The sequence below is a fragment of the Heliconius melpomene genome, chromosome 20 (genome assembly GCF_056956725.1).
Source record: "Heliconius melpomene rosina isolate 202511_hmr_F chromosome 20, ASM5695672v1, whole genome shotgun sequence".
NCBI lineage: Eukaryota > Metazoa > Arthropoda > Insecta > Lepidoptera > Nymphalidae > Heliconius > Heliconius melpomene.
This window is the reverse complement of record NC_140408.1, coordinates 12443548-12465318: the sequence shown is the minus strand read 5'-3', so window position 1 is coordinate 12465318 and position 21771 is coordinate 12443548. Positions and strand designations below refer to the sequence as shown.

The following is a 21771-nucleotide window of genomic DNA, read 5'->3' as shown; positions in this document are numbered from 1 at the left end:
CACTACAAATAGTGTCTTTCCCTCACATTACTTGGTAATAAGAAATTTTATTTGCAGAGATGGAGAGAGAGTCTCTCTTTCTCTCTCTCTAGTATTTTATTTTTAACTTCAAATGCAATTATATAGGAATGATTAGGTACTTTAATGTTCATTTTAAGTAACCGGGACTCGAATATTTTATTACAGTTTCAACCTTGTGATTTAAAGCCATTTTTATTTAATTTAATTGAAAACAATGACTTTGAGTGATAGTAAACTATCATTCGTTCTTTTTTAAGAAGAAATTATAGTTTTCAATCTCACTATAATGTAAAAAGTAACCGAATATTTATTTACTCGGTTACTTTATTTGTTGTGTGTTTATAATTTTTCAACTGATGTACCTTAATTACAATTATTGATGTACTTCGTAGTTGTAATTTTGTGACACGCTCGATAAACATTTATGATATTTTATTTTAAATACATTAAAATAATTCCTCAAAAGCAAAAGCTAGCGCTAAAGGGCCTTATCTCAAAATTGTATATGTATAAATTAAAAATAAAGCAGAATATAATGTATGTTTTTATCATTTTAAACCTAATAAAGGAAACGATAGAACAGTGAGTTTTCAAACAAAAAATAATATATATCTACATATTCCTAATTTTAATATAATATTAAGAGTTAGGCCTCTTTAGCCCTAACTTTAGATACGATAAGTATGTACTATGCTATCTTTATCTTTTTAAAATTAAAATGAACTATCCTTATTTATTTAACAGCCAATTTGGTGTTTTAAACAGTTTACTTTTCATACATAATAGTATAGACAAATATTAATATCAACTTTTAAGCTAATGCAGAAAAGAATATATGTATATTTTTTAGCTCAGCTTTAAACGCTTAAGCGTAGAATATTATCATTTTTAAATTACAATAGATCTCCTTAATATCATTTTGTCTCTTTCTTACACATGGAAAAACTATATCCTTCTCGTTTTAGAAGATTACAATTCATATAATACGTATATCTTTCATATACCTTCCATTATTTTGTTCACATGTTGTATTTCTCTTTCTTACTCTATAGAGGTGTTTCTTTCCGCCATTGGAATGCGTTAGTTTTGACAGCGGGATTTGAACTGGCACTCGCTGCTAGTGCCACCCCTGTGCGACGAATGTTGGCTGCTGCACTATCTAATAAACATAAAAAATGTAAAAGTTAAAGGAAAGACACAAGGAAACAAGTAAACGAGACCGATTGTGGTTTCTATCCCCACTCGAGGAAATTAAATATTTAATATTGTCATTACCTCGCTCTGGTCACGAGGCAAAGCGCAGCGTCAAATTCCGCAACTTAGCACGCAAAGTCAAACCCAGTATTGAAGGAAACGTGGGGAACGGCGTCTTAACACTAGGTTTCTAGGTTCTCTCTGCCTATCACGCTACTTGCATATAAAGCCAAAAAAATAAATAATCATTTCTAAACTCACCGAGACCATTTCTAACGTTGGCCACTAAACGCATCGCAGGGTTTGTCACGATGCCATTCCTTTTGTTTTTACTGTGAACAAGCATTCGTAAATTAATGTATATATTTTATATACAATTTATATTTTAAAATACGCTGTATATTACAATATCAAAATTAAGACCCACTTACGTCAATAATGTTGAAAAATGTTTTACTTTTTTTATCTATAAGTTAACATAAAAAATCTTTATGGCGGCTATATTTGACAAAAAAAAATCTAGTTATAGTAAGTCCAATAAAATACATATTTTTCTTAAGAAGTATATGTAAATGTATCGCATATAATTTTATTATTAAAGTACATTTTTCACCATGATTTCTTCGATAATCTATATGTCGTCACGAATAACTGGTTGCCAATATACAGAACTTACGTTAACTTACTGCTGAATGTTTCAAACATTTCATGAGAATCTAAAAAATGTAATTTAATAACCAAATTTTACTTGTCATATCGGAAAGAATAATTATTATTTAAATAACAATCATTAAAAAGTTAATATTCAAAATACATACATCCACAAAAAATGTTAATAAATAAGCCCACAAAACCATTCCACCACCAAAATCAAAAACCTTTTTTCTGTTAATAATTAATAAGCAAAGCATTTTCTTTTGTTAATAATTATTATACAAATTACTGTAACTAAGTTAATGTATGAAAACATGAATGGTTAGAAGAGTAAGTAACTATATAGTTATTTCCAATTTACACAGATTTAAAATAATACTTATTTTATATAAAAAAGCTAGTTATTTACATATTTATCTTTGTTATTCGTATTTTCTCATATATTAAATGTTATTTTAATTATATAATATAATAATTGTTATTGATAATTGATCGATTAAGTCAATGGAACACCAGCACGGAGTCTGACTATAAACGCGACAGTTGTGGGTTCGATGACAGGGGACACAGAGAAATGATTTATTTATTATTCCCACGGAGTGTCTTAACTAGTAACTCACGGAGTGTTTACTACAAAACATGCTACGCTAAGTGGGAAACGGAAGTGTCTTAATGAGGAACGAAGTTTCTTAACCCCAGGTTCCGTCTACCTGCCCCGTGAGGAATATAGCACGAAGCTTTAAAAAAATCTTTCCCATAACCCCTTTTCGTTGAAATCTAAGGGACTAAACGTGCTGGTTAAAGGTTCGTACTCATAAAACCTTTTTACATACTATTTCTCAGTCACAGTTTCTGTCTCTTTCTCAGTATTTTAATAAAACTATTGCAGTTTGGCAAACATCACATCACGAGTCCGGCCTTTTCTCTCTTTCTACTCTAGGGATTGAAATGTTTACAGAAAACAAAATGTATAATATAAATGTCATTTAAACCCTTTATCTTTGCTAATATAATTTCCTAAAATCTAAAACACATTCATACACCAACATACAAAATTAAAAAAGAATAATGAATAATGAACCATAATGAACTTAGTTACAGCAGACCAGCCAATGCTTGCTTTGAACTCTCGACTTTATTTGAATTACTGTAGCTTAAAGAACATTACAAAACGTAATATGGAGTGTTTGGTAAAAAAAGGTGTAAAGGTGGTGTAAAGGTAAAAAAATATGTTTATTTTTTTACCTTTACATACATGTGGAAGGGTTAATTTTAATTTCATATTATAAAAATTTTAAATATAGGCATTTTTTTTTTATTTTTAAAAATTCTTTACAAATGTTATCTAATAAGTATTTTATTTTATATTTTAAATTATCTTTAATTTTTTTGTCTTTTGTTTATATTTATACAAAACTCTGTTTGCCACAGTAACTCAGTCGAGTAATCTATTTATCCTTTTCACTCACGTTTTCTTAAATATCCTCCCTCTCGCTCTCCCCAAACTGCCCACTATTCGGTTGTACGCTAACCGCGTCGCCAATATCACCTCGCTATTATATTTGTAATATACGAAATAAGTATTTACAACAAAAATAGTAAATGAAATAAAAAAAAAAACGATTTAATAATTACTTAATATTTAGGGACTTCCCTTAAAAGGCAATTTTTACATTTACCCACATGCTATTTTATATATATTTTTGGCCAAATTACAAAATGTAGTAACGTGCAACCAGTGTGTATCTTACAAAAGAATTGTAATAGTACTATATAAATAACATATAAATAATATAATAAAATATATAATTATTAGTTAATCTCAAAATAAGACATAATAGAAAAAGAAAACAGAGCCACTTAGCTCCGTTTATATCTCTTTCTATATTAAAAGCTAGCCCTATTATTAAACAACACAAAATATACAATTACATATAATTGTTATTTCTAGTACAAAAGCACAAAATTCTTATTATGCGATTCTTATATGAGAATAAATGTTTAATATAATTAAATTCGTTACTTGCTTAAGGAAGAATTGATTAACTAAGTCGATTTCAAATTTTATAAATATTTTCACATTTCATTCGCACTCTAAAAGAATATAATCAAAAGTAAGAAAAATTCTTAAATCTAATCTGCGCAGACGTCTACAGTCAATACAATTCAAAGTGACTTGTCGACTGCAATATGTATTACTATAATAATAAAACTCACCTCTCCTGCCTCTCGTTGGCCGGTTTGTTGCCTCTTCCTAATATAATACGCATATGCGTATCTCTGTTGAAGTGTGTGTCAGTTACAAGTGGTTGCGCGTTGGTAAGGCTCGGTGGTTGTGAACCTGTGGTTAAAGGAAAAGCCTTTTTTTTGTAAAGATTTCCAAATTGAAAACAAGGAAAATATTAAATAGGACTAATATAAAAACAACTATGAAGATGAAGTTTGAAAGACCGAATTGAAAATTCAAAATATAGATTTCATGTATGTAACAATTACTTTGGAATTTAAATAGCATATTAAAATGAACATTACAATGAATCAATATATGATAAAATGAGTCGCGTAAACTCTCCCTCTCTCTCTTACCGGGCAAGGGCGAAGGACTCCTCGGTTCGCTGGGGCTCCTCGGCGGCGACGCGTACAGAGGGCTGGCGGCGCCGTGACGCTGCTCACGTCGTCTATCCCTCTCGCGCGCGTACCCCCTCAATTCTCCGTCTCTTTCATTCGCTGTATAGCTCCTGGGTGGGTCGATGGAAAGAAATTAGAAAATAGTTTTTATAAATTTCATATTTCACAGTATTTTCTCGTTATTTCATACAATACGAGGGATTCGAAATAACATAATACAATACAGATTATAGCATACAAACTAACATGATATGCTATGATATAAAACCAAAGAAATAAAATAAATGTCTTTTGGAATACCATTACATGTAGTGAAAATAATAAAAACATAGTGAGAAAATCTTAGTTCTTAGTTGTATCGACGTCATAACTTATCACCAGGTTCCTTTTGCCTGCTCTGCTATATATAGCGGGAAGTAAAAAAAACAAGCTCACCTAAGCTTCGAATCCTGCTCCACAGCCCTATGTTCTGGTATGGGCTCACTCTCCTCTCTCCGAGTACGACCGCACCTTGTCACTTGTTGTACGAAGGTTAATGAGAGATTTGCTCGGTTTGCCTGTAAATTAGTAGGTTGAATTTATTTGGAACTTTGTTTTTGATTATAAAAAAGGTCTCTTGCTAACAAGGTGGAGTATTAATACCTAAGTGTATTATCATTATAAATTTCTGATTGGGAAGTCACATAACTCCATTAAAATATCACAAGTCACAGTCACAGGTTCAAAATATATATATATAATAATAAAAAAAACAACAATTATTATTATAATTAATATATAAATAGTAACGTAGCGAAATATGAGTCAGCGCCTCTTGTTCACGGTCCAAGCTCTGACCACTTAAATGTGGTATAAATAAAATAAAAATATTTAAATATTACCTTCTCTTGTATTTCTTCATTGTGCTCATGAGATCTGTTCGAACCGCCCGTCATGTTTGATGATGATTTTGTAGAATTCGAACTGTGAACGCTCCGTCTTTTGTAATCCGGTGAGCCTGAAGCACAAAAAGCATATTAATGTAGAAGTTAGCAAATACCCTTACTTACTTAGTTACTAATATATAATTAAACAATTACATCACAAATTAAACGAAAACATTTTTTTAGCACGCGGTCACCATTTTAATTTAGTTAGTTATAAGTTTGTTTGTAATCCCGCTAATATTATAAATGTGAAATATTCTAAGTACACAGGTTTGTTCCACTTTCACACATAAAGTGAAGGAATTTAGATGAAACAGTAATATTACTTATATAACAAAATTGTACATAGGCTACAATTTATGCAAAGATTTTGTATAATCTGGTTATAATATAATATATAAGCAGTCACTAATAAAATATAATTAAAAAGATATATATTTACCAGTCCTCCCAGCCCTCTCATCTGTAGGCGCAGAGGGCGCTGCCCACCTCTCTAAAAGACGACAGATGTTAGCGTGCCCCGCCCGCCACGCCACTTTAGCAGGGGTTCGACCTGCTCAAAAAGAAAAGGTTTATATTTTAGGTTTATTACAGTTTACGATTGATATAGTATCTAATTTTGTAAGATATTATAATTATGTTGGGACAACAATAATAAGGATTAAGACAGTCGTGGTGCAAGGGCACAAGCGTGCAACTGTAAGCGCGACGGCTGTGGGTTCAATTCCCACTTGGAGGAATTAAGTATTTAATATTTTCATTTCTTCACTCAGGTAAAAAGGCAAAATTCCCGGGTACCATCTAAAAAAGCTGATTATTTATTTATTACTATCGTATCATAATTATAAAATCTTTAACTTCAGATTAAAATTTAGTTTAAAAATAAAATGAAACGTATGTTTCTAACGACGAAAAACTATAGTTAAATAAAAAAAAAAATATGTACAAAAACAACACAATTTAACTACTACTAATTGCTTTACATCTTCAAACGCCAAAAGGAAATGTCCCAATGTAAAAAAAAACCTGATTGTCTAACCACTATACACTACAGTCGGCGAGTCGTGGCCAGCTTTTAGTTAGGTTTCAAAGTGGTCACGACTTGTCAACCGTACTATACTCATTACTTACCACAATGATCAGCTTGTAGCGGATCGGCGCCATGTTGTAATAGATAAAGCACGCATTCCTCATGACCCTCCTGAGCTGCTATACCTGTAATTTGTTTAATTTTCATACATATATTATTATATATATACACATGAATGTTTTTGGACACCTCTCAACTGCTGATGGAATTTGGATTACCTTTTAGTAAATATAATTTGTGCTCATTTCAATAGTCTTATCAATGTGTTCTGTTAAAAATGTGTTCTGATTCTGTTGCTTGTTTTAGTTTCTTTAACCATTAATTAATGCACCAGCACACTAAATTTATAATTAAAAGATAATTTTGCTGATATTATTAACGTCTAAACTATATTACACCACAAGCTATACGTTTTAATTCCTTTATATTATATATCTACCTACCTAAAGGCGTAGCACCCTGCGTACAAACAGCGGAGGGCGAGGCACCATTTTGCAAAAGAGCTTTTAGTGCAGCGCTTCGACCCCGCCACGCCGCGGCGTGGAGCGCCGTGCGGGAGCAACGATCACGACCGTCTATTGCAGCGCCACCTGGTGGGAAAGAAAATAAAAATATACAGTACCGTCGACGATGCCTGTGATCATATACAGGGTGGAAGAGGCTGCGCTTCTTTAATTGAAACTGCATATAGGGTAAAAAATTTCAAACTCGAAGCTAAAGAAATTAATCAAGATGCCTCAACAGTTTGGACGTAGGATTTTTTTTTCATTTCACGATTTTTCTCCATACCTGTATTTCGTGTGACGCACACATACACATACTACTACAAAAATACTACTAAGCGTTGCCAAACTTCTACTTTTCATTCGTCAAAACAAGACAGAACGAGAAAGAACGATATCTCGCGTTCTTTTTCACGCAATTACCTATTTATTATAAATCTAAATAACGTTCAAACCTCTTATTAAAATTGTTTAACAAAATCCTACTTTAAGTCAATTTATTATATCACCTTTATTATGAAATTATTTAGAAATACTGCATGGTTATTGAACCACCCACAAAGTTATATTCAAAATTTTTAACACAAAATGATATTGAACTACGATAGATAGGTACTTACATTTAACATTAGTTTTACATCGTCGTTGTCGCATTCTCCTTTTACTATCACTAATATTTACATCATAAGTAATATTAAAAACTCAACATTTGTTTGAAATGTCTTAAAAAAATGTATGTTTTGATAGTACACTCAAATACTGACACAATAGTTTCACATTTGAGAAAAATACTCAGTAATCACATCATCACGATCACGAAACATTCATCACGATTTTAGAAATCCGATTAATGATAAAATTAATATTAAACAACATCCAAATAATTTAAAACACTTAATAATTATTCAACGTATAAAGTCGAACAAAATAATGTAAATACAACAGAACTTAGCCGTTCCGCGGCTAAGTTCTGTTCTCACACAGATAATTAAAAACATTGTAATAGTTGCCATTAACTAAAATACTTATCGAATATACTATTAAATTTTTTATTAAGATTTTCATTATTATTTATATTTGTATGATTATTTTGATAGAAAATCGTATAAAAATTAAATATTAAACGAGTTTTATAATGTTACACGAGGACCTGCGAAAACTCAATACGAAATAAATTAATATTTAGTAATTATTTGTAAATAGTATTGATAATTTTATTAATTATTTTAATATCAAATCATGCGTAAAAAGTATAATCTACATTTATTATGAATTATAGTGTTATATTGCACAATCAATCAATATTAAAAATGAATTTTGTTATCTGTACAAAGACACCCCGCTCACGCCGCACCGATTACCGGGGATTCCCATAGAATCGGTGCGGCGCGTACATTCTGCGCAATAGTAGTTGGGTCGGACTATAGCTGAATGCTGTTTACTAAACCATATGAATACAACGGGTTATGGGCCCAGACCACGTCGTAACAATAATAAAGAAGATTGCATCAATCGTAGAAAATTAGAAATACTGGCGAGATTAAAACAGCGTTACTTCACGCGACGCTTCGGCGTTGGTATTGAAATTTGGAGGTTAAGTTGCCGGGAAGGAATAAAAAAGAAAAACAAGCAAAATAAACAATCACAATGGAAAGGAAACAGCACAGTAATAAAACTGGAAGGAGTAAAAAATTGGAATGCTTGGAAGTTCCAAACCATAATACTACTACGGGGGGAAATTGTGTCATCATCATCTGCATTTATTGTAAAAAGAAATGCTACAATTAAAAGAAATATTAAATGTTTCAAGCGTAATAATATGGGTCATTGTCGAGCTGAATGTAATGTGGACAGAAAATGTAATATTTATTGTTAAAAAAAGTGAAAAAAAATGCTATTATTGTAATAATTTTGTAAACATGTTAAAAATGAGTGTTAGTTTAAAACGGGAACATAAAAAATGTGTTTGTAGTGCAACAAAAGTAAAATTAAAAACCTAATAGAAATAATTCAATAAAAGTGTGTTGAAAGTGTATTCCTAAGTGTTACGTTAATTTAACATCAGCTCGCCGCCGTTGCCTACATACCTACGCTAGTTGCTGATCGATTTCTTGAATGAAGCGTGTGCGACGTTGCCGCGCCGACAGGTAAGTGTGTGAGTGATAATATAACACTTTACAAATGGCGTATTTTTTTAAAACGATTATTTTATTATTTATTTTGTTTGAAAAAATAACTTTTTCATTTTTGGGAATTATTTTTTTTCTGAATTATATTAGGCTTTTATAGAGTAGTTAAAACTGTGGTTTCATTTAAAGTGGTGCCGTCAATTCCACCCTGTATAGATAATATATTCAGAAATTACATGATTATATTATAGTAAAACCGATTGGTTGTGGGTTCGATCCCCACTCGAGGAGATGAAATATTTATTTAAATTTATATTTCTATTCTAGTCGCTCTGGTGTCGAGACAAAGCGCGGCGTTGTGTTCTACCATTCAATACGCAATGTCTCCAGAATTCGGCAGAAAGTGGGGAAGGGAGTGTCTAACACTAGGTTCCCTCTGCCTACCGTGCTGTGTGCGGGATACAGCGTGAAGCTGATTTAATTTAAAGTAATACGTAACACATACAAATATATACTTACCAACTTTAATAAGCAGATTCACCATTTCAGTGTGTCCCTGCCACGCCGACACGTGCAGTGGAGTGCGACCCTGTATATAAGAAATAGGTAAAATTACTTTTTTCCTTTTTTTTTTTTCAATATAATCCATTCGTATATATTTAGAGATCAGTCGTGACTCAGATGAACAAGCGTTGTAAACACAGGTTGTGGCTTCGATTCCCACTTGGGGAAATGTAGTATTATTAAATGTGCCGAGTGCCGAGCCGAGAATGAGAAACTGATTGTCTTAACACTAGTTTACGTGCAACAAAATATTGTATATTGTTCTGTAACTAACAGTAGGTAGTAAGTAAGTATTGCTTACTACTAGTCTTTTGTGTTCTACCCTAATGCAGTGTATCCAGTACTATTGACGAGTTAAGGCCGCCCTGATGTTAGCTGTAGGTAGCTGAGCAGATTTTATTTCCTTCTAGCTATCCTTCTTTTGAATATTTTCTTCTGGAGCGCGATGAAACATTGTACAAAATTTCAGAAAGCCTTAATTCAAGGCAGCCACGACTGACGACCTTACTGTTATCTTATAACACTGACCTCAGCATCACTACAGTGCACGCTGGCGCCGCACGCCACCAGGTGTCGGGCCATCGCCAGTCGGTTGTCCAACGCCAGTACATACAATGTACTGCGGCGGTCCGCGTCTAAGGCGTCCGCGTCAGCACCTCGCGTGTGGAGCGATGTAACTGTCGAGAATTGTCCTTCTAGTGCTGCCAGACTAAAGAAAAAAGAAAAGAAATCTTTGAAAAATATTAAAATGCTTTGAGGGTTGTCCTAATTTAACACATAGTACACACACAGCTCAGCGTGGATGGAGCGATATGACCTTCTGGCATCTGCTACTTTGGTAAAACAAGATACGGCAATGAGATCCGCGACTCAACATGCAATATCTCCAGTTTAAGAAGAAAACGAAGAATGTGTTAGGGTGTCTCTTTATCGCTGTACCTACCCTGCTACATGCGGGCACGAAACTGAACAGAAAAAACATAACTCACCGCAAAGCAGTCTTCCCATCATGGGCTCTCTGGTCCACGGGGGCCCCCCATTGATCTATGAGAAGTTCCACAAGTCGAGTGTGACCCTCCTGAGCTGCTAGTAGAAGGGGGCCTTTACCATCGTTGTCTGCTTCGTCGACTTTGGCCCCAGCTTCAAGGAGAGCCTCGCATACTTCTATATGACCTGATAGGAAATAAGAAATGTGTTTAAAAAAGACAATTAGTTGTGAATTTGATGCTTGACAAGACAAAGTTCTCTAATTTCGTTACAATGTTAGCTATAACTTATATATACATTATTATAGTAAAAATTTGGAAGCAGCAGGATTTGAACGATTAAATAAAACCAAATTGAAAAATAAATGTGGCAACATTTTGAATTGTCGTCTAGCCCATCACGTCCGCCGATAGCTATGTATTTTTCCTGCTGATATAAAAAAACACTGTTTATGTAATACTGTAAATACCTCCTTTTGTAAATACTCTAATGTATAAAATTCAAGAAAATTTTAATAATTGTATTTGAACCTTCAAAAGCCGCGTAATGTAATGGAGTCCATCCCGAATTGTCACGGTGGTGTTCATCCAAGCCTCTGTCCAGCAACTGGCGGACTACTTCCACATTGCCTGTTGAAGAGAATACGTATTTAAATAAGCAAATAACGCGGAGTAAAGAAGTATACTTTTTTTAATTACAAAATTTTTATTTATAAAAGAATGGTATACCAAAATGTAAAATTTTAGTAATTTAATAAAATTTATAATGAAAAAAAATGTGGGAACCAGCAGAACCATGGGCAGTTTTAATGTCAGTGATATTATACATAATTAATTAATCAATGACATTGATTAATTTAAAAAAATTAATCAATGTCATTGATGTGAAGGATATTGAGACAGTATCTGTAATATTGTTGGTTGGTGTCATATTAGTGTCATTGCTATCACTGGGATCAATATCTTTTTGTGTTAATGTCAGTTTGAGTGTTGATGTCAGAATAAGTGTCAAATGTAGAATGTCAGTCAGTGTTGCATTATCGTCAATGTCAGTGTAAGTGTCGAATATAAGATCAGTGTTTATCATTGCTTTTTTTACATGTATTCTATAATTGTGTATATTTATCTTTTTTATTACCGGTCAATTTCCTTCGTGTGTTTTCCATACAACGTGACATTGGCGAAATGAATTGTGCTCAACTGGCACGCTCGAAACGCCATATATCGAGAAATCAATCAATCATTGCTTTTCTATCGTACTGTCAGTCATGTCAGTCACATCAGTACAATTATCTTACCCTGTGCAGCAGCAACACTAAGCACGGTCCTGCCCTCAGCGTCCATGTTATCGACGCAGGCGCCCCAGAACAACAGTAGGCGAGCTGGTGCCGCGTGTCCTGCTGCTGCGGCCGCCCAGAGGGCTGTGCGACCTGCCAAATCTGACGATTCGATGTCGGCTTCAGCTTCGAGTAGGAGTTCGCAGGTTTCTCTGGTCATAATGAAAAGAGAATAAATTTATAGAGGGTATAAGTACTAATTTTATACAATAATCAAATATTATTGTATATTCTATTATTAGAAATCAGAAGCTATAAACATAAAAAATAAACAAAGTAGGATGGTTTAAAGTTAGGTATAAAATACTTACGTATGTCCCTCAAAAGCAGCCACCAATAACGGCGTTGCTCTATCCCTATCCGCCTTATTCACATCCGCGCCCCTCTCTATAAGGAGCGCAGCGCAGGCACTGCCTGCAGCGCACAACGCTGCAACTGCAAGGGCTGTACGGCCTGGAAAAATGTTGGAAAACGATCAATTAATAACTATTATTAACTATCAGTGACTTTTAGTGACTAAGTGACTCACCATCATGATCAGCGTGATCGACACCAGCGCCAGCATCCAGCAGCAGGCGGACTATATCAGCGTGTCCCATATACGCGGCCGCCATCAACGGCGTCCTGCCTTCTGCATCAGCTCGTTCTGGTTGAGCACCACCAGCTAATAAACGGGCTACTACCGCCTCGTGACCGGACCAGGCTGCTGCCCTAGAGAATAGATAGAGAAAATGCTATTTATTTATGTACAGTTCGTGGCTGAAGTTTTTATTAGTGATGTCTTTATTAATGATTAGAAAAGAAAGTACCGATGATTCGGTTCTTAAGTGAACCAGTGGTAGGTTTTCCGACATTCAAAATATGAGGCATGTAACATCTTTATTTAGCTTCCCGCTGTATCCCACATGTAACAGGGTAGGCAGAGGGAGCAGGAATCTAGTGTTAACACACTCCATTCCGTTTAAGACACTTTTGTTTCCCACTTCCCCAGTCGCACACTTGTACTCCTGAGCCACGACAGGCCTAAGAAAATATAAATATTTCAGAATTTTTAAATAATTGGTATGCAAAGCTAACCTCAAAGCTGTTCTGTTATCAGCATCAACACAGTCTACGTCACAACCGTGCTCTAACAACACATCCACAACCTGTAAATATAAAAAAAAATATTATGATTAATATTGTTAATTATATAATTTTAAATAAATACTAATAAATTATTATTTTTTACATTTTGTGTTAGTGAATAATCTTTTTTATAAATTTTAATATTATCATTGAATTTTTTTTCGAATTGGCTTTATTGCTGTTGACCTGGACTGATCTTGACAGCGTCACCGGGCGGGGAAGAAAAAGTACGAGCCTTGATGGACGCTCGTGGACTCAATAACGATGACACATTAAATAGCTTCTGCCCTTTGCCCTTCCTCACCTCTCCCCCCCACTTGTATCCGCTCTCGGTACTTCCTCTCGCTTGCCCCTCCCTGGTATCTCCTTCCCTACTCACCTCCACATGTCCAGCCCATGCCGCAGCGCGCAGTGGACTCCACCCATCAGCATCAGCCACAGCAGAAGCCCCATTCTTCAACAGCAGGGCCGCGGTGTTGGGTTTCCCAGCGCGCGCCGCAGCGTGGAGCGCCGTGCTGCCGGTCGCGTCCGTCGCTTGAGCTAGTTCGGGATAACGCTGAAACAAAAAAGTGGATATGTTTAATATAACATTATTATTTTACGTTTTAATTACGTTAATTTCTAACATATATCTTCTAAAAATTATCTTGAGTTGATATAGGAACCAAACATTTTAAAAACTTAAACATCGATGTTTTCTAAATAGACGTAACTACTGAATAGAAAAAAATATATAGGTTTAAAATATTCTAATTGAGGTTCTATTAAATTCTTAAACGGATATCCTTTGAACCGAAGTTCAAATAAAATTATCGGTATTGACGTTTAAACAAACTGATAAAGTATATTTCTTTATAATTCTATTGTATGAAAACTTCTTGTTATAGTAAATTGCAGTATTTAAACAGACTGACGGACCAAAGAGGGACTAAACCATTAAAACCCCTACTTTAAAAACGAAATTACAACATGATAATTCAAAACACAAGATATACTTGTCTACTTCAAATCATTCAAAATGTAACAAAGATAGACAAAATTAATCACAGAAACATTAAGTATCCCTACATACCTTCAATAAAACAGCCAAACCGTCCTCATCGCCTCGACTCGCAAGCTCGTGTACCGTACTCGGATCTATTAGTATTTCATCATCATTCTCATCACCTGTGGCGTCATTGTTGTCTTCACTTTCAATTGCTTGATCGGTTGAGAGCTGGAGGGAAGAATAGTAAAAGAAATAGATATTTTAAAATATTCTATTTATTATTTAGGAATTATAAAATTTTGATAGGATGTGAACATCTTTGTGAACGTCAGTTCAGAAAATCTAAATTTAGATCGCATTGTAATGTTATATACGGAATTATATGTTATATACGATATTATAATATTTCTATACTGAATTCCTATATGGAAGTGTCTAAGCCGTAGGTTTTATATATATCAATGTAATAATGGATTTCCTCATATATCTTCCATGTACAAGCGGCAATTATAACTTTATTATATGTATAGATGAGATTTGTAAAGATACATATAAAATTTATATACACTTACCCAAACTACACACTACACAAAATCCCAAAACTCACCAAATCATTATAATCCTCGGGCTCGGTTTGCGCAGAGTCCGTCCTGCTCAGTTCTAATAGCGCTTTTAACACTCTCCTATCGCGGGGCCAGTGGGTTGTGTTCCCGTTTACTAGTTCCGGCATTAAGCTTTCTAGGGTTGATTGCTCGACTATAAATAAAAAATAATTCATTAATATTCAGAAGAAAGTAAGGAACGGTAATGGCTAAATGGGAACGGAGTTGCATAACATTATGTCTCCCCTGTTATATGCGGGATATCAAATTTGGGAACAAAGTGTATTGGAACTTATGTATACTAATATTGCAATATTAAAAAAAACTCGTAAAGATAAAAAATATATTAATTTTAATTTTTTTAACATATCAAAAGGAAATATAAATATTCCCCCAATTGAGAGTTGAACCGACAACCACAGATACTAATAAAATATGTTTCAACAAAAAGTGAGTAATAGAATTTTAAAGGAAGCAGTTTTGAATACCTTGTAATGACTAAAAGCTACGGTAAAAGTATGAATCAACAAACGTCACAAAAAATCAACACAATATAATTTGCTATATTTTTAGCTTCCTATTTTCCGCCAAATTGTGGCGGCACTCAACGCCGCGCTTTGTCTCATTGCCAGGGCGAAGAAATAAAAAAAATCATTTCATCGAGTGGTAATCGAACACAAAACTGACACGGTACAACACGAACATGTCTAAGTATATTATGTAGTAGATAATGTAGATTCAAAATTCAAACTTCCATTAAAAGAATAAATTTTTAAATATAAGCAAGGTAAAATCGCGCATCGCGTCGCTGTTAGACAGTACCAGACTGTGAGAATAAATTATTTTCATTTCCCTGCTCTTACAAGACAATACGCGAAATTAAGTCCTGTAAAGTAGAAAAATGAATGTCTTAACACTACGTTATCTCTGCCCGATAGGCCGAGAGTGTGTGTAGTGCTCTACGCGAGTGTAAAGAAAAATAATAAAAGTATTTAAGCATTTCGTTTAGTTTAGTTAGACATAGTACTAACCAAAAATAGGGAACAGAGTACATCTATAATAAAAAAAAAAATCTAAGCAATACTTACATATAAAATCATAAATATCAAAAACTTCATTTAAAGTTAAAACCTTACTTTTAGAATTAACTTTTAAGTCACACATTATTTGAAAAAAAAATTGAATATAATCTGTACAAATGCACCTTTTATTTATGTATTTAAATAATGTTATTTAATATTTGTATATATTTTATTTTAAACAATACGTCTTTCCTTTATAAAAGTCAACTACAAATTGCCTTATAAATTCATTTCTTATGACATGTAAAACTAAAAACCCAAAACAATATCAACTTTATACTTATACGTTTAAAGTCAAAATTTGAAAAACATAAAACTGACAGGAAATGATAAATAATTAGCAGTAATTGTCAATCCACAATTTCCACAAATCAGGTCAGTCATATTTTGATGTCAAAATCAAAATATGACTGACCTGATTTGTGGAAAAAAATATTAGGTTTTTTGTGCTTCACGGCTTATCCCGTATAGAAGGGTAATCACATAATGTCGAGATACGAACCAATCAAAGTAAATAAAAAGAAAAATGATCATTTCCCCAAGTGGGAATTAAACCCACAATCTTGGCGTTTACAATCAGACGACGCTATTCTGTTACTACACCATGGTCTTTCCTAATTATTAGTTACAGATTCAATTTCCTAATTATATACATAATATCTAGATTCAGTTATTTTACTTACTTGTCCACTTTTACTACATAATAAACTAAGAGTAACTTATGACGTTGCTATCCTAAAAAATACACTTTAACGTTACATCATCCTTTTTTACAATATCTGCAGGAATGTTCAAGTCAATCAAAAAATATTTTTAAAAAATAATGTCAAACACTTTCTGCTTAAAGATGTAAAAATGTCTATAAAGACTATTTTCCATATTTTTAATATTTTTTTTATAACATTATGTAATAGGCCAAATTTTAAATTATTTATAGACATATTAAATATTAATAAAGGGGAAAGGCATACATTTTAATTATTTTGTAATGTGTACTATAAATATCTCCAATGATGCATCTCTCATTCATTATATGTCATTTTCCCTAATTTAGTGACACATTGTATATTCAATATAAAAATACAATGGAACAATACTTAAATGGAAATTGAACCCACAAACACCGCGTTAGCCGTTATACACTGTACTACTGCGTCACAAAGGCTTGTAATATATAATAAATTGATTATTTACATGTAAATGTTTAAACGAAAATACACATATAAGGAAAATGGGATAATTATTAAGTGCATGCCGGTTTTTTGTATGTCCCATCATAAATAACTGTGGTTAACAATTAGGAGACGTGATCTTCCTTCAAAGTGTGTAAATTTTCATTAAATTTATTAAAAAAATATTAAAATTCATATTGAAAAATAAATGTTATAAAGGACAATGGGCAGATTGGGACCCCCATCTAATAGCAATAAAACCTTTAACTATCTTTTATTATGACAGTTTTGTTCTCACAGTTATCCATTTAGAGATATATGGCAAAAAAAAAGCTCAACGTAGAGTTGCACCACCCAAAACTATAAATTTATCAATTATGCTCAAAATTTGCGCGGAGCTTGAGTCCTCTATCCTCTATTCCTAAATCTCTCCTCTATCCATAAATTACCTTTATTCACCTTACTAATGCGGGGTACAGCGTGAACCTAAAAAATACAAAAAAAAGACAACAATAAAACTCACGTGATTTACAAGAAACAGTTTCTCTCCCCTCTGATTCAGGATCTAGATCTTTCTCCTCATATTTCACTTCTTCACTCTGTAAGAAAATATATCATAAAATAAAAATATATATTTTTTTATTAGTTCGTTGATACTTTTATTTTGACATTATGGCGTCTAGTTTTTGCTATTGTAAATTTTGATTATCAACAAAATCTGTCAATCTGTTTGATGTACTGATGAACGAATTACCCTTTGCTTCGTGTAATCGGATAAAAAATACCCTTTCTCTTCCTGAATAGAACCAGAACTCACAGTCTTTGCCTACAATCTGTCATTTTGACACAGACGCACAGCGTTTAGCTGTTAACGAGACGGTTGTGGGGGTTTGATTTCCACTCGGTTTCTTTTATTTTTATTTTCGCTCTGTCAGGTCCGGTTACAAGACAAAGCGTGTTAGCCACACGCAATATCATAAAAATAGTGCTGTGCGTGAGGAACGGAATGTCTAAACACAAGGTTCCCTCTGTCTACCTTGCTACATACGAGATACAGAGTGAATCTAAAATAATCCATAAATACCTGAGTATTATCAATTTCAATAATTTTAACTTCAATTTCTCGCTTCAAGGCCGCCTCTACGTCACAACCTGAATCTAACACCCATAATAAGATGAGTGTATGTAAGTCTATTTGTTCCTCTCCATCCCTGAAATTAAAAGAAAAAGTTATTTTTTCTTTCAAGCTAACATTAATTTATTTATAGAAAGTTCTTCTTAAATCGCGAATTAGGTATGGAGGATGATTTCTCTCCTTAATCTTTCGAAATTGTAAAACAAATCGTGTCGTCAGTTTTGAGACGGATTTATTAGAAACTAGCGGCCCGCTCGCGGTTTCACCCGCGTGAACTATGTTATTATTAATTTCTGTCTCCATGGCTACGTCCTAGTGAGACTCCTAGCATTTGTAGTAACGATGTTTCATACAAACTTTCAACCCCAAAAACAACCCCTTAGAAGTCGAATATTGCAAATTCCCGTCTTAGCGAGCACCTGAGTCCTATAAGTAACTCCTATGCAAAATTTGAGATTTCTAGCACATGTAGTTTCTGAGATTTCGTGATGAGTGAGTGACCTTTCGATTTTATATATATATAGATGGCAAATGTAAAATGAGATAGTGACTTAGAAACTTCGATAAATTATACATAGGATTACAGTACTGGCCTTATTTTACAAATGAGTACAAGAATTGTAGTTTAGTTTATTTTGTTTGATAATTAGAATAAATATAATGTATAGCACTATCCTCCTGAGGATATGACTCCTTAATTTACAATTTCCTTATAGAGACTGTCATGGCGCAGTTATACAGCGTTTGAGTGTAGATGCGATGGTTGTGAATTCGGACGGCAATTTGTACAATATTATTATACTAGGATTTCTTTGCCTACCCCGTTATATACCGAACACAGCGCAATGGTTCTACATACAGTACTCGTGTAAACGTTAACAATTAATTCAATATAACTTACCCAGATTTAGTTTTCTTTTGAGCTGCCAAATGCTGTTCCAGCTGAGTCATGTGATATACATAATTGTGGATTTCTAGAGCATTCAATCTGTAAGAAATAAAAAATATATATAATTTAAACACTATTTATTTTTGTACAATGGAGGTTCAAGAGTCTCTATAGTCTATGTTTTATCTGAACTCCATGTGGCTAGAGGGAGGATGGAGATGGGAAGGTCTAGGTATCATTATACGAGAGAAATGGAAAGAGAATAAAGAGGTGGGTGCCCTTTCTTACCTTCTGGCGTCCTAATAGTTAGAGGGGAAAACTAAGGCAGGGAGATATAATTTTTCGAGAGAAGAAATGGTGAGGAGATGTAAGACGAAAACAGAGACGTGTAGGTGTTTTTAGAACAGAAAAGAGAAATGACTACTAGAGTGTAAGGGTTTTCCCATTCTTTTCGTCTCTGGGAGAGGTGTCTCACCTCCTGGCCTCCAGTGTGTAGTGCATGGCGAGCGCTGCGTGTCCGTCGGGCGGCGCGCACAGGTAGCGGCGCGTGCAGTGTTTCACGTCGCCAAGCCACGCCGCGAACGACGGGTGGAACAGAGATATGAACCCGCTGCCACGCTCCATCACCAAGATACTGCAAGAGTAGAAAGAAAAACATTTAATTCATCAAATTGACGTATAACATTATTATTTCACATTACACATTGGTCAATACTGAGAGGCAACTCAAAAACCAAAAAAAGACACTATATTATCCATAAAGATACTTTCGTTTACTTTCCGTTCCACTTTTCACCGAATTCTTTAAGTTTTGCGTGTTGAATGACGAAATCCAACGCCGCGTTTTGCCTCGTCACCAAAGTGAGATCAAATGAACATTTCATGTTAATTGTTTTCATTACCTCCTCCAAACATAAAGCTACACAATTAAGTTTTACACAATTAAGCTAAAGTTACGAAAGCCGAACTTCCGAACGACCATAATGCAATGACCGTACTGTACTATAATAACAAAAAAGTAATATATCTCTTACCGTCTCAACAAATGTAAGCGTCGATTGAAATCCTCTCTAGTAACACTGTATTCCTTGGTGAGAAGGCACTTGTACAGCATGTCCTCCGTCACGCCGCAACGCGCCGCTAGCAGTACATCAAGCAGAAGACGAACCTACGATCCATGAAGAAAAAAAATACTTTAAATTATATGAAAAAAAAAAAGGATTTTAATAGAAGGGATTTAAATTCATATTCCTTGGATAGTATCTATATATACTACATAACACTTTTAATTTTTCTATCTTTAAAAAAAAAAAAAAGATTATTACATTATATTTTATTTAAATTCAAATATAGGACCCCCCGAAGGGCATGTATGAAGAGGTTGATAACAGTGGACGAGGCGAAAGAGGTATAGACCGTAGCGTTTGGCGATCCGTTCTCTCTGACTACCCCGCTAGGGATAAAGCGTGAAGCTATGTATGTATGTAAATTCAAATTCAAATTTTTTTTTTTTTTTATTTTGGGAGATTGATTTTCTCTCTGGCAAGCAAATAAAAAGAGGCGTTAAGTTCCACCATTTAAACCACCATAGGTCAAAGATTAGGCGGTACGTGAGGAACGAAGTGTGTTAACACTAGATTCCCTTTGTCTATACTGCTATTCAAAATCGATAAAACGTGTAAAAAAACTTGATATATCAATTTGTTTCATAGTTTTAAAATACTTTTCATACAATTAGTGAGTTGCTAATAGTATTCTATTTCTCTCTTAAATTCTCTGTCTTACTTGATCACTTTCTAACTATATGTCTATCTCTCTCTCTCTTACCTTATTAAACCGTCGTCCGTGAAACAACCGTTGCGCCAGCCACAAGTACAATCCGTTTAGAGTTCCGGGGATCTCCCGGATTTCACGTAGAGCTATGAAGCCGTCTGCCACACCGTCTAGCACCTGTAACAACCATACTAATATTATAAATGTGAATGTAAGTTTGTCTGTTACGCTTTCAAGCCAAAACTACTCACCTGATAATCATGAATATTTGTACACATATTTTTAGAGATATTAGAAAAGAAATATGATACTTTTTATTCAGAAAATCTAACTCCAGAGCGGCCACAACTCGTCGACCGTACCATAAAACGTTTAAACATCGTTCAAATTAATGACTCAATATACCTTTTCTAAATAAAGGAGACACCCATCACTCTTTATTCTCAAGTTATCCAATGCAGCTGCTGCTGCCGCCGCCGCTGTGGAGTCACTTGACACTCGGGCTCTAAAATTAAAAATCATATTATAATAATGAATTTAAAGTGAGGACAGTCGTAGCGCAGGGGCACAAGCAAGTAACTGTAAACGCGACAGGTGATGCATTCAAGCAATTTAATATTATACAAAGTAAAATTGACATAATAATTTTCGGTTCGATTTATTTTACGAATTTCATTTAATAATACTTACTCTTAAATTAATATATAAGAAAAGAAATGTCGATGCAATTAATAAATGAATATACATAAAAAATATATTTTATGAATGAATAACTGAACCATACATACAACATATAACAATATTCACCCACCTAAGTCTGGGTTCCGTATCCAATCTCGCTAGCACATATCTCTGTACATCGGCCGATACGTGAGCGCGTTGTAGTTCATCCAGTATTATTTTACGGAACCCTGATGACGAAAAAGTGAATTAATAATGAAAACAATGATAAGAATAATCTTCAAATATT

The 21771-nt window shown here is 33.9% G+C and overlaps 1 protein-coding gene across 2 annotated transcripts in view; it reads right to left on the bottom strand.

Annotated features, from left to right (window-relative positions):
• Positions 1-375: 375 nt before the first annotated feature.
• LOC146528055 (uncharacterized) overlaps positions 376-21771 on the bottom strand; it is a 50614-nt gene continuing 29218 nt past the window's right edge. Inside the window, exons 11-39 of one of the 2 annotated variants that reach the window (XM_085204980.1) lie at positions 21613-21712; positions 21207-21306; positions 20856-20978; positions 20063-20196; positions 19504-19662; positions 19041-19127; positions 18089-18215; positions 17528-17603; positions 14756-14904; positions 14233-14376; positions 13540-13716; positions 13110-13180; positions 12562-12743; positions 12344-12485; positions 11994-12184; positions 11227-11325; positions 10699-10882; positions 10238-10418; positions 9665-9734; positions 6957-7103; positions 6555-6638; positions 5866-5976; positions 5379-5494; positions 4933-5054; positions 4456-4607; positions 4087-4210; positions 3339-3422; positions 1477-1547; positions 930-1180 (exon numbers count right to left, since the gene is read on the bottom strand). In XM_085204980.1, the coding sequence (XP_085061106.1) occupies positions 1068-1180; positions 1477-1547; positions 3339-3422; positions 4087-4210; positions 4456-4607; positions 4933-5054; positions 5379-5494; positions 5866-5976; positions 6555-6638; positions 6957-7103; positions 9665-9734; positions 10238-10418; positions 10699-10882; positions 11227-11325; positions 11994-12184; positions 12344-12485; positions 12562-12743; positions 13110-13180; positions 13540-13716; positions 14233-14376; positions 14756-14904; positions 17528-17603; positions 18089-18215; positions 19041-19127; positions 19504-19662; positions 20063-20196; positions 20856-20978; positions 21207-21306; positions 21613-21712 (3620 nt within the window). In that variant the 3' untranslated portion in view covers positions 930-1067. Of the gene's footprint in view, positions 1181-1476; positions 1548-3338; positions 3423-4086; positions 4211-4455; positions 4608-4932; positions 5055-5378; positions 5495-5865; positions 5977-6554; positions 6639-6956; positions 7104-9664; positions 9735-10237; positions 10419-10698; positions 10883-11226; positions 11326-11993; positions 12185-12343; positions 12486-12561; positions 12744-13109; positions 13181-13539; positions 13717-14232; positions 14377-14755; positions 14905-17527; positions 17604-18088; positions 18216-19040; positions 19128-19503; positions 19663-20062; positions 20197-20855; positions 20979-21206; positions 21307-21612; positions 21713-21771 lie in introns of both variants that reach the window. The other variant, XM_085204981.1, reaches the window with a different exon arrangement.